The 12,354-nt window shown below is 43.2% G+C and overlaps 1 protein-coding gene across 1 annotated transcript in view; it reads left to right on the top strand.

Annotated features, from left to right (window-relative positions):
- Positions 1-12,354, top strand: part of grin2aa (glutamate receptor, ionotropic, N-methyl D-aspartate 2A, a) — a 117,825-nt gene that overhangs the window by 60,584 nt on the left and 44,887 nt on the right. Inside the window, exon 2 of the mRNA XM_076086531.1 lies at positions 11,042-11,208. Within this exon, the coding sequence (XP_075942646.1) occupies positions 11,042-11,208 (167 nt within the window). The remainder of the gene's footprint in view (positions 1-11,041; positions 11,209-12,354) is intronic.

Below are 12,354 nucleotides of genomic sequence, written 5' to 3'. Positions count from 1 at the left end.
TCATCTTAAAACTGAGGATATATCTGATAAAATACTGCGACTGGCTGCGAAAGTAAAGTTTTCCTGTTTTGCTTTTGGAAGACTAAATAAAAAGTTACGGCGAAAAGTAAGGATTTACTGAATGTGTGAACGTGCTGAATCAGCATATGATGCGCTGATAATGGCCGACCGAAGCCGCAAAAACGAGGGCTGACACAACGACCACACTGACAATGACGATGATCGAGATATGTATTTGTGTTTACAAACGTTTCTAATAAAACACACTTTCCTTTACCTTGCAGTCCAATCTGTGTTTGGTGGTGTTCATTGTTCTTTAAAGTGATTGTTTCAGTATATTGGCATACAGTTACAGATACCTGAGCTGAGTTCTAGTTTATAGAGAATTACAGTCTCGTCCTCTGTTGTCCCACTTCCTTTCCTCTTTCCTCTCCTCCCCTCTTCTCTGATCTCTTCTTTCCGTTGTTTCCAATCCTCAACACCTTTCCTCGTCCCCTCTCCTCCAATCTTTTCCACTCCACTTTTTTTTCTCCATCTTTCTCTCTTCATCGCTCTTTTGCCCAGAAATGTAAGTGACCCATCTGTGATAGCAAAAGGTACATTAGGCATTAGGGAGTTCCCCTCCAGCCCTGTGTGTGTGTGTGTGTGTGTGTGTGTGTGTGTGTGTGTGTGTGTGTGTGTGTGTGTGTGTGTGTGTGTGTGTGTGTGTGTGTGTGTGTGTGTGTGTGTGTGTGTGTGTGTGTGTGTGTGTGTGTGTGTGTGTGTGTGTGTGTGTGTGTGTGTGTGTGTGTGTGTTGTTAACAGATATCGCCTGATGGACTCCTCCTAGGGGTGCTGTCCTTCTGCTTGGCCAATGAAATTCAGCCAATTACTCTGCAGGCCTCGCTGGCAGCCAATCAAATGGAAATGGGAGAGCTTAGAGATGACCATGTGGTTTGGGGCAGAGCACTTATATTGCACTTTGTTAATGTACAGGAAAGTCAGAGCGTGCATGAGTGCTTGTGTTCGTACACTGTGTGAGAGAGCCGCTCTTTTTCAATCCGTCTCTCTCCTGCTTCCTCGTTGTTGTAATATTCATGATGTATGTGCGAGTGTGGATGTGAGCAGTTTAGAATAGAGCAGAGTGCTGCAGTGAGTGCAGCAGCGGGAGAGATCCCCCATTTTGGTAACCCTCCTTCTCTTTCCTTGCTGGGCAATGTGAGCCTAAAGGACTAGTTCAACATTTTGGGAAATACGCTTTTTTTTCTTTTTTTTTTGACGGTTCGATTAAAAGATCAATATTAACATCATGTATGTGATGCATAACAAATTGATGCAGGGGGAAAAGCTAGCCTTGCTCTGTCTGAGGTGAAATGAACACATCTTATTGTTTGTTTCATCCAACAGACTGTTTCTTATCTAACAACAGCAGCATCCTGAAGCCTTGTAATCGGAGTAAAATTGCCAAGTTTGCTGCCAAAACCTCACCAACAGTGTCCAACCTGCAACTACAGCTTCAGCCGCTGCATAGAAGTACCGGATGAATGGAAAAACTGTCGTTCATCAAGGAATAGTTCCAGCGTGTGCGTAGCAGCTAAGCTCTGCTAAACATCTTCATCTCTGTAATCAACACGCAGACATGAGATTGATCTTCTCATCTTACTCAGAAAGAAAGCAAATACGCATTATTCCTTTCCATCCCATGTACTTGTCTTCTGCTTTCTCTCTGTTTTCAGTCCTCTCTCACTTCTTTATGTTCCCCCCTTCTTTTCTCTTTTACCCACTTGCCCCCTGACACCGCTCCTCTCTTTTCACCACTCGTTCTGTCCATCCCTCCCGCCCACCGCGCTCCGCTTCGTCCTCGTCAAAGCAGATCCCTCGGTGTCTGTCTGTCGGTGGCAGTGATGATGAATAGCCGACGCTGCCGGTGTATTTAGCGATGACCATAACAGCTGACTGATGCATCTCTGCGGAGGAAGCTATCGGCACATTATGCAGCTATTGATTTGCCCCAACATAGTTGTATGTCAGGTGAGAATCAAGGGGTAGTATGATGGGAGATGGCATGTACTTTGCACTGTCCTCCCTTCTGGCTACATACTCAGTGACATGCGGCCATTTTGGACTGGACAACCCTGCTTTCTAAACAGCGGATACTGCTGGATGATTTCCAATCATGAAGCACACAGTTATTAATCCCCTCTCACCATCTGAGGAGGAGGGCTGGTTGAGCGAAACTCAGCCAAGTGAGTCACAGTTCGCACAATTTGCTCAGGCTTCTGCAAACATCTGACAGACTTTCAGCGACGTGCCAAAGGCGGCCAGGTTTACTCAAATTAGCACAAAATGTTCACAATATGACAGGATGACATGGTAATACTGTAGCTCACATTAAAACAGATTTGAGAACTGTGCTGTTAAGTGTCATCAGAAAGTGAACAAAATGATCATCTGAAGTTGAGTGTTGGAACATCTGGAACATCTGGTCCTGGCAATCTGCTTGACATCCAAATATTTGCCGTGGTGTTGATCTGGCACAGCTAATTTGCAAGTGATATTTTCCCTCATTTCATTTCTTTTCATTCTTCTCTTTGGCGTCGCTCCTCTCCTTATTTCCCCTCACGTACGCCAGCTGAAAGATCAAACTCAGTCCCTCGTTGCTGTGCTGTGCAGGTGCTTCAGCTCTAATGTTGTTCTTGAAAACTTGACATTAACATGAAAATGACTTCAGAACGGTACTCGTGCTCCCTCGCGTCACCTCAGCCTTTTTCTTTCCGGGCTGCTTTACGACTCCATGAATGTAAGTCTAGGTGGTTTGTTCCTGTGTGAATTTGGCCTTTGAGGCTTTTGATTTAGTTGTTTTTCCTGGGCAGTGGGTGTTCTTCCATTCTGTTTGAGCTGAGGTCTATATTATGTTGTTTCTGTCTTTGGAATGAACTCGGCATGATACACGTCCCTCTGGCACACACACACACACACACACACACACACACACACACACACACACACACGAATACGTCCCTTTTACCATGAATTTAGTGCACGTATGCGTGATAACACACACACTTTACGTCTGAGTTAATGCAAATGTCTGTGTGCGAGTGAAAGTGTGCGATTGAACCGAACGCTTCCTTCTTGTGCATTGTCTCTCCTAATAAACAGCCCCTCAGATAAGGTTCACGATTTCATCGCTCAGGATCCCGCCGCCTTGCACTGAACTCTCGTCTTAGATGCTTCAATTCTTTAAAACCCTTTGAGGCGGCTGCACACCGAGTGCCTCCATACAGGATTACTGTATTCAATACTTTAAAAAGAAAACATGTTTCAACAAGTAATCCAGACAAAGGGGTTTCTTGTCGGAATATTATGTATTCAATAAAGCACCACTGCGGTGAGGATTGGGCTGTGCGGCGACTCCTAATTCAAAGTCCTATTTTATTGTGATTAGCACCTCTGCTCATTCAGTTGGATTTTTCTCCTCTCTCTTTTGTGTTCATGCAAAACCCTGCCAAACGTCAGATGGAGAGAAAGCCACCAAGGAAGTATGAAAAGACAATTAAAGGGGATGAAGAAACGAAGGAGGAAAGTAAAAGAAAGCCAAAAAGGAGACAAGAGGAATAAAATAAGTAGAAAAGAAAATGGAGAAGGAGCTGCAGGAAGGAAGGAAGGGAGAGGATGGAATTAGGGAAGCGTGATGGGTCGGACAGGGAAACTGGAGAGAATAATTATGATGTGTATGGCTGTTGATAATGGCAATATTGACAGTGATGACAATTTTCATAATGATGACTCTATTATGACTGTGGAGGCTGTAATGATGGGAGGTTTTGTGCATGTGACAGGTGTGAAATGCACAACATGTCGAAGTGTGGTGAAGGCAGGCGTATTAATGCACGGATAACTAACGAGCAGGGCTGTGGAGGGAGAGAGCAGAGTAATCAGATTACCAAGAAAGGAGCGCTTTAACGGAACAATCTCGCAGCAGTATTCCTCACCTTTGCATAACCCCGATGCTGAACCGCATGTCACCAGCGCCAAGTGTTCATGTTGTGACAAGATCAGAAAGTATCTGAAAATATATTACAATCTAGCAGTATGAAAAACTAAACTAAATTCAGCTATATATATATATTGTGTCTGCTTTCCTTTCCTGTTAATCATCTCATACATCTAGATAAAATCTGACTGACATATTTGGCCGTTTACTTTCCGTTGATGTAATTTTGGGTAAATGGTGTAGTTACATGTACAATCCCAGCGCTGATAACAGCTACTGCTGCTCAGATGTAAGGTTAGGTCCCAGAGGAGTGAAGTAGAATATTGCCTTATTAGAAGAGATGGGGAGTGGGTGGGAGAGGGCAAGATGGATAGAGGGAGGCGAGAAAAGGCAGAGCCCCTGGACAGAGTTAACGGAAAGAAAGAAAGACACAGAGAGGAAGATATTGGACTTATTAGAGAAGAAAGTGAGTGGGAGAGGAGGGCAAACACAGAGAGACAGAGAGAGAGAGAGAGAGAGAGAGAGAGAGAGGGATGATGTTATTTTGTCAGTGTTTCCCCGTGGGGTCTCGACTGCTTGTTAAAAAGTCCTGACAGAGGAACCACAGCAATAACACACACACACACACACACACACACACACGGACAGACACACACACACACACACACACACACACACACGCACACGGACAGACACTGCTCCTTGGTGATACACTTTGAATAGGTCTCTCTCTCCCTGTGTGTGTGTTATCCACTAAAATGGGCTCTATTCACGCCAAAAACATTCCTCTGACGTCAAATACAGTGTGTGTGTGTAGGTGTGTGTGTCTGTCCGTGTGCGTGTGTGTGTGTGTAGGTGTGTGTGTGTGTAGGTGTAGCTTCTACTGCAGTTGAAGGCTCTGTAGTTATTATCCAAAACAAACAAACAAAGGTTTTTCTGCTCCCCTCTGTTCGCACCAAGAACTTTATTAACACCCCTCCACAGCACACGAACACACGCTCACACTCACAGTGCCATCGCGAGATCCGCTTACTGTGCTGAGCTAAGAACACTGTAATCTAGTAAAGGCTGAATAAACTTCCACGGTGTCATTAGAGTCTGTCAGAGCCATTTGCATTAGAATGCAGTAAACTCGCATAACGTGTAAGTAAAAGACACCATCAAAGCAATGTTGTTAGCGCAATTATATTTCTCTCTGGATATAAAGAGATGGAATGAAAAACACGAGCAGGCTTTTGGTTTGTGCGATTCTAATGCAGTGCACGTTCAGTGCTGGTAGATGAACAACCCACAGGCAGGGGGCATCATCCAAATTCATTTACACAGAGCAGAATTACACACATTGTATATAAAACATCGCAGGTCACATTTTATTGTAGTGCAGGCTTTGCTTTTCATTTGCTAATGAGACATTGTTCTTAACAAAGGGAGTGTTGTTGACCATATAGCTGTAGGAATAGTGGAGTCAAACATCTGGCCACCTGAACTAGACAAAAGCACTTTGACAGAAGATACACAGTGCTCTGCTTTAGAACCAGTGCTGCACAGAAAATAGAGCTTAACTTGCATAAAGTTATTCAAATTAAAACAGAATGGCATTTTACTTTGATTTAAGATTCAAATCTTAACTTCCCATCCCTCTCATCCATGTTATCTTATTATATTATATTCATTATATTTCCCTCTAAATATGAATGACGCTGTTTTTCAGTCATTTAATGTTAGAAGTCAGCGCACGCTTCAGCACCATGGACAGAGCCGTGCTGCTCCACACATGAGAAAGTTTAGTCCAGTGTCAATATCAAGTATATCTCATCTTTCTAATTCAAAGTTGCACCTATTTAAGAAAAGGAATTCCTCAAAATCTTTCTTCAAAGTGTTCTCAGTTTATCTGCATCTCATTTGTCTGTATTTGACAGAGAATACAAAGGATCGCCTTGAAAATAACATGTGGTCTTGGTGCCATGAGTGGGACATATTCACTTTCTCTTAATACCGGTGATGACATCATTTCCTCCTGCTGACGATAGTCAATGATGTACGAACATATGAGTATGGCTGAATCCTCATTACGTTAATGTGGGACACATCCATCCCACCAAAGGTTCAACTTTTCTACTTGTCTTTTCTGTAATTCTTCATTTTTGTTTCCTCTAAAGTACAGAGTGGGAGGCAGACGTGAGCGGCGCCAGCCTATAAGTTGTTTTGTACATTTTGATTTTGTGAGCAGTATACATTTTCTACACTCTGTGGATCTGTTTGGCACCGGTGTATGTGATATTGCATAAGCGCTTACCAGCCCCACAGTGACAGACACACCGTGGAGCTGGTTTTTGGCCAAAGTGCAAAATTGAAGTCCATTATTTTGGATAGTTTTAAACAAAGCAGCCTGGCCGAGCTGCAGAGCCTGATTTATTATGAAGAATCTAATGTGCAGTGCTTACTACATGTTTATCATTTTCATATTAGGTCACCGATTGTCATCATTTTTGCCGCTAAGGACGTAACAATACACCGGGCAACTTCACACTTTGGCAACCTCAAGTGGCTGAAAATTGCTTTTTGAAGTTTATATGATTTCTTTTTTGTTTACAACCATAAAATGTGGTCTCAGTAAACAAAATCCAATTATTGACGAGTTCTACTTTCTCTGGATGGAGTGCTGCAGCTGTTGCTATATTTTTTAAATTTACTTCTATTTCCTTTCAGAACAAAATATCGACAAACCTCAGTCTGGTGAAGGCAGTGCATTCACTGTGTACACTAATCACTTGTTTTTTTCATTTAGTTTCTGATAGAAAGATGTTTTTTTTGTGTGTGTGTGTGTGTGTGTGTGTGTGTGTGTGTGTGTGTGTGTGTGTGTGTGTGTGTGTGTGTGTGTGTGTGTGTGTGTGTGTGTGTGTGTGTGTGTGTGTGTGTGTGTGTGTGTGTGTGTGCTTTTTGGCTCTAGTGACTCCGTCTGTCTGTGTGGTTTATGTGGCGAGTGCTATCTTCTTGGCATTTCAGTTTGTTTCCGCAGACATCTTTTGTTTTGCTGCAGCTATTTTTATGCCTGTCTGTTTATATTTAGTAACTGGCCACCGAGGAATTTTTGTCAAATCGGTGTGTTTCTCCTCCAGTGCACGCTGCAGAGCACTGCAGAGACAGAACGGTATCGGAAAGCAGATACAAGCGATACGTGGACATATATGACAGCCCTTATATGGCACATATATGCAGCTTTTGGTGTGCATGCGTTTTATCAGGCCTTTATCTTGGTGAGCGTGTACCTCACAACCTAAACTCACAATGCACTACACACTCATCTGTTTGCGTGTCTCTTTATTTATTCTTTTTGCACATGTGTGCGTGTCATCAGACCAGACAGTGAATGATGCTATCAGCAGCAGAGGATATGAGGACTACTATTTATAACTCCCCTCTGTCTCAACTTAGACACACTGTCCTGCCCCGCGGGCCAGGTGCTTGTTTGTGTGTGTGTGTGTGTGTGTGTGTGTGTGTGTGTGTGTGTGTGTGCGTGCCTCTTCGTGTGTCTGCAACAGGGTGGGAAATTTGGGAGTGGGAGACTGTGAACGTGATAGACTAGACACGTGTGTGTAGGTGTGTTTGCGTGCGTGCCGTGGTTGTGTGCGCAAGGCGCCGCCAGCTGAAGGTGTGAGTGGGAAGAAGAGACATGTCACACTTGACAAGGGTGAAATGAGAGGATACGATTGGCTGTTTTCTGATGTCACGGATTGCGAGCCGTCCCAATTAGAAACAATCATACGCTGCTTAGTCACTCCATCAGTCTCCTCTACCCATCTCTCTCTCTCTCTCTCTTTCTGCCCTGCATCAACATTTCCTACCTCTTTGCCTCTAGTTCGATGTCTCCATGGAACTTTTTCTGCCTGCCACTCTCAGGCTAATTTGCTTTCTTGCAGTGTTTTTGTTGCTAACTCTCTATCATGGCCTTCTTTTTCACTCTGCATTTCTTCTTGTGAGTTCCATCTGTTATTTTGTATCTGTTCTTGCTTCGTGTCATATTGTCTCCCTCTACCTCTCTCACACTTAACTGCATTCGAAAAAACCTTGAAGAAAACACAAATGTAATGAGCAACAACATAACATATAATGTATGAATTTGAAATGAAACAAAGAAGCACACGCATTAATACACAGATATGTGTAATCTAGTGGGTCCGTTTTCTGCGCTTCTGTTTTTGTTTCTCCTGGAGAGAGACGTTTAAACAGAGAGACTTCAGATGTCAGAAACAGGATTGAAGTTGTGGTGTCTTCTCCCTCTCAGCTGGAGAGTGAGAGTAAAGACAGGGAGGTGAGGATTCAGTCAGTTCTTGTCCTTACGAGTCTGCTTCACTTAAGCGTTCAATAGAGGTGCCTCTGCTCTCAGAATTATAGGCTAGACCAACCTAAACTGCCCGTTGTAAGTGCAATGCATCATGTAAAATAAGATGATTCAGCCCAACCTAAACCAAATCTCTGCGGTCCTGTCGGGTTCTGTTGGGTTTGATGTGATGAGATCCTGTGAAAATAAAGAGACATGATTTGGCCCGCACAGATGAGCGCAGGCACGTGCCCAGCCTCATTTGAAAGCAGAAAAAAGCTTTTTTTGTTTTTTTTTGGTAAGAGGAAGATTTCCGTTTTGTGGTAGAATTTGGCTTCTTCTCCTGGAGTTCCTGGAGCTTGAATCATCTCAGACAGGCACACACACAAATTAACACACACCCACACACGCAGGCATATACAACACTGCCAACATATTATTGAAACATAATTATTTAGAGATTATTCACAACCAGTGTTGGCTTTTGCTGAATTCATTTTGCATTAACGTTGCCTTCAATGCACTGTGCATCTTGATATTTGGTCATTTTTCAGGTAAACTGAAACATGAAATGCTTTTTTATGGGTTGACAGAATTCCCTGAACTAATAACTCTCACCCCTGTAAATTGGATTAAGTAAAAATGTAAAGTCAAATAAACAAGCTGCATATGGATCACGAGCACAGCGGTGAGACAGAAAAGAAAAATCTTTTTTTATGAAATCAAAAGAAACTTTGACGACACATGGGAGCTAACTCTCTTGTCAACAGGTGGCAGGTGTAGATGTTGGTTCTTAAATATCTGAAGATGAAAAAATAACGTTTTTCACATTTAAAAATCACATATTTATATGCCACCATTTTTCTATTATATGTATTCCATGAGTGGCCCTGTGCTGCCCACAGTCCTCTGTATATTGCAGCAAAGTGTGGGAGTATCGGCTGCTGCTGTGATGAAGACAGGAAGTGACACGTCTTATAGCATGACCTCCCTCCTGCCCTCCATGCTCGAGCATTGCTTCAGTTTATACCCCATTAGAACACACACACACACACACACACACGCACACACACACACGCACACAGGGCTGCACAGAGAGCCTCTGAAGAGCACTTGAGTCGGAGTATGGAGTGAGCCGGCCTCACACACGGATACCATGAAAGAGCACTCGAGAGTCTTGATATAGGGGGGAAGGAGATGCACAGTCACACAAATTATACCCACATTATTCCGAGGGTATCAACACAATGGAAAATGAAAAGCTCGGTCATGCTTATAGCGATGGAATGACATTACATTACACTGATACGGTTACAAGTGCAATCCACGATACACAGTCCCTGCTTTCTACAACTCGTGTCCATTTCCATCCACCCGACGTCGTCTTCCCTCAGTTGTGTTATCCCGACTCTGTGTCTTATATGTGACTGTGTCTACAGCAAAAGAGCCGCATAATAATAGATAATTCAATATCATTATAATTCAATATAAATCATTAAGTTTTTGTTCATTGTATTTTCTGGGTATATTGTATCAGCTCTGATCTGATTGAGGCTGATGTTAGATGGCATTACACTACACAGTACTACAGCTCCTAGCATTACAGTTGCTGCTTCGTCACACACACCAACTCTTTTTTCACTTTAGTCACACTGTGGATGAAGTCCTGTAGATGCAGGCTGCAGGCGGTGTGTACATGTAGTGCGCTCCTTTTATGCGCGCCGGCGTGTGTAAGTGCACGAGGTGCATTTGTTCGTTTTAAGAGCAGGTGTGATCTTACAAAGTGACACCGGGCGCAATCTCTTTTCTTCTTCATTTGTCTCATGTCTCTCGCTCCAACCTTTTGTTCTGTGCCTCTTAGCCATCGCTCTTTTTTCTTTCTGGCTGTCGGGTTGCGGTCTCACACAAAAGACATGCGCACACACACACACACACACACACACACACACACACACACACTAACCTAGTCCATCATAATTAGAGTGCCAACGACAAGTGGTGTCAAGATAAGCCATGTGTGAACTCTCTGACATTTCAAGGTAACAAGGAATCCTCACACACAACAAATCATGCAACAAACAACCAAAGAGGAGCTGACGCTTCGCCACTCCACACATTTTGTGATGCTACACTTTTTTTTTTTTTTTTTTTTTTCTACTTCACCATTCATCACTATTTACTGTGACTCATTTCACCTTGTTTAATAGCCCGCGCCACAATGACTCATTTAATACGAAACCTCCAATATAAATGAATAGAGTTAATTTGTCCACCTGTAATAGTGCTTGTCTGCTCCGTCCGAGCCCATGTCTCAGTTTGGCAGAATTAAGTGGCAAATGATTGTGAGTCACGTTTAATGGAGTGGATACGAGTGCCTCAGAGTGAATGTAACCCTCGCTCCCCAGAACCAGGCCCACAGAGTTCTGCAGCCCGTCTGTACCGCACCAATCCAATTTGGGCTTAATTGAATTGTTCTGAGTCCCTCATCCATATATTTACTCCACGAGAAGCGTATTACTCTCGATCTGTGTGTGTGTGTGTGTGTGTGTGTGTCGGTGAACTGCCAAATTTGAAATGCTCTGTTGTTGATTGGTATTTCTGAAATGCAGTTTGAATTAGCAATAAAGGAAGTTAGACAAAAATCCAAATACATCTTCAACTAAATCTCTTCTTCCCCTCCTTTTATTCTGCTCACCCCAACCTTTTGTTTCCCTCCATCTTTCTCCCCGGTTTTCTTTTCTCAGGATGTGAAGTCGACGTTCTTCCAGTTCGGTGCCTCCATCCAGCAGGAGGCTCTATTGATGCTGAACATCATGGAGGAGTACGACTGGCACATCTTCTCCATCGTCACGTCAAAGTTCCCCGGCTACCAGGAGTTCATCAACATCCTGAAAACTACCGTGGACAACAGGTAGGATCAACTAGACGCCTGCGTTCCACGGTTCTCCGCAGTTTTACTCCTATCTTTATTTATCATCTTAAATTATATATCTGATCAACTAAACTATAATGATAGCATACGTCTTGCCAGCTGTTGCAGCCACGTGGCAAAAGTCCCTTTTATTTGGAGAAACTCTGGATAAAGGGCACAAACTGCTTTGAGTGAAATGCTAACGTCAGCATGCTAACATGCTTACAATGATACTGCTATTATATCTTAAACAAAGGTAATAGTTGAGACATTTCTCTCAAGATCACAAACGTAATGGTGGCATTAAAGGAAACACCAAGGGATCAACAGAGTCAGTAGGAGACATCATCAGGGGACCCTGAATGTCTGTTGAGTTTTGTGCGAATCCATCAAGTAGATGTTGAGTTATTTAACCGGTCAGGGGATCACCAGAGCTATTAGGATTCATCCTCTGGGCAACATGGATCTTTGTACTAAATGTCATTGTAACCCATCTAAGTGTTGAGATATTTCAGTCTGGATCAAGTTGGTGGACCAACCGACAGACAAACATTGTCGTCCCTGGAGTCATGCTGCTAGCTAGAGGGCAAAACATCTGCACCATATGAGGAAAAGGCAGCCATACTCTTGACTTTATGTTGCAGGAATATCATATCTTATTAAGAGTACAAACTAACCTTGCAAGAAAACCACATTAACTGAAAGTGTGCATACACAACTTCAGAAGGATTCTTTATTTAACAGAGGATCTATGAAGTACATGAACAACGGGCCATTCTTTCTACATCTCGTCCTTTCTTTGGTCATCGTTCCCAAAATCACCTCTTAAGGCCAACAGCTTGCACTAAGAGAAACTAAAGATAACAAGCGCTGCAGTCATGTCTGTGGAGTGGATACGCTCCGACTGTCGCGCGGGCATTTTCTACAAGCCCATTTCTCCATTTTGTGTCACTGCAAATTTCCCCGGAGAATGGAGAAGTTTACGTTCTAGAAGAGTTACTGCTCACGATGTTTCGGCCTTGCATTTTTCATCCCCTGCATTCATACTGTGCACTACAGCAGGCGTCCTCAACCTTGTGTAACTCAAGGCCCACTTCGGATTGTTAAAAGACATTCTGAGGATCACCTTCCCAAAGAAATGAAAAA

Source organism: Anarhichas minor, unplaced genomic scaffold, assembly GCF_050575085.1.
Source record: "Anarhichas minor isolate MPS153535 unplaced genomic scaffold, ASM5057508v1 ptg000007l, whole genome shotgun sequence".
Taxonomy (NCBI): domain Eukaryota; kingdom Metazoa; phylum Chordata; class Actinopteri; order Perciformes; family Anarhichadidae; genus Anarhichas; species Anarhichas minor.
Note: the sequence above shows the minus strand (reverse complement) of the source record. Positions and strands in the feature narration are given on the sequence as shown.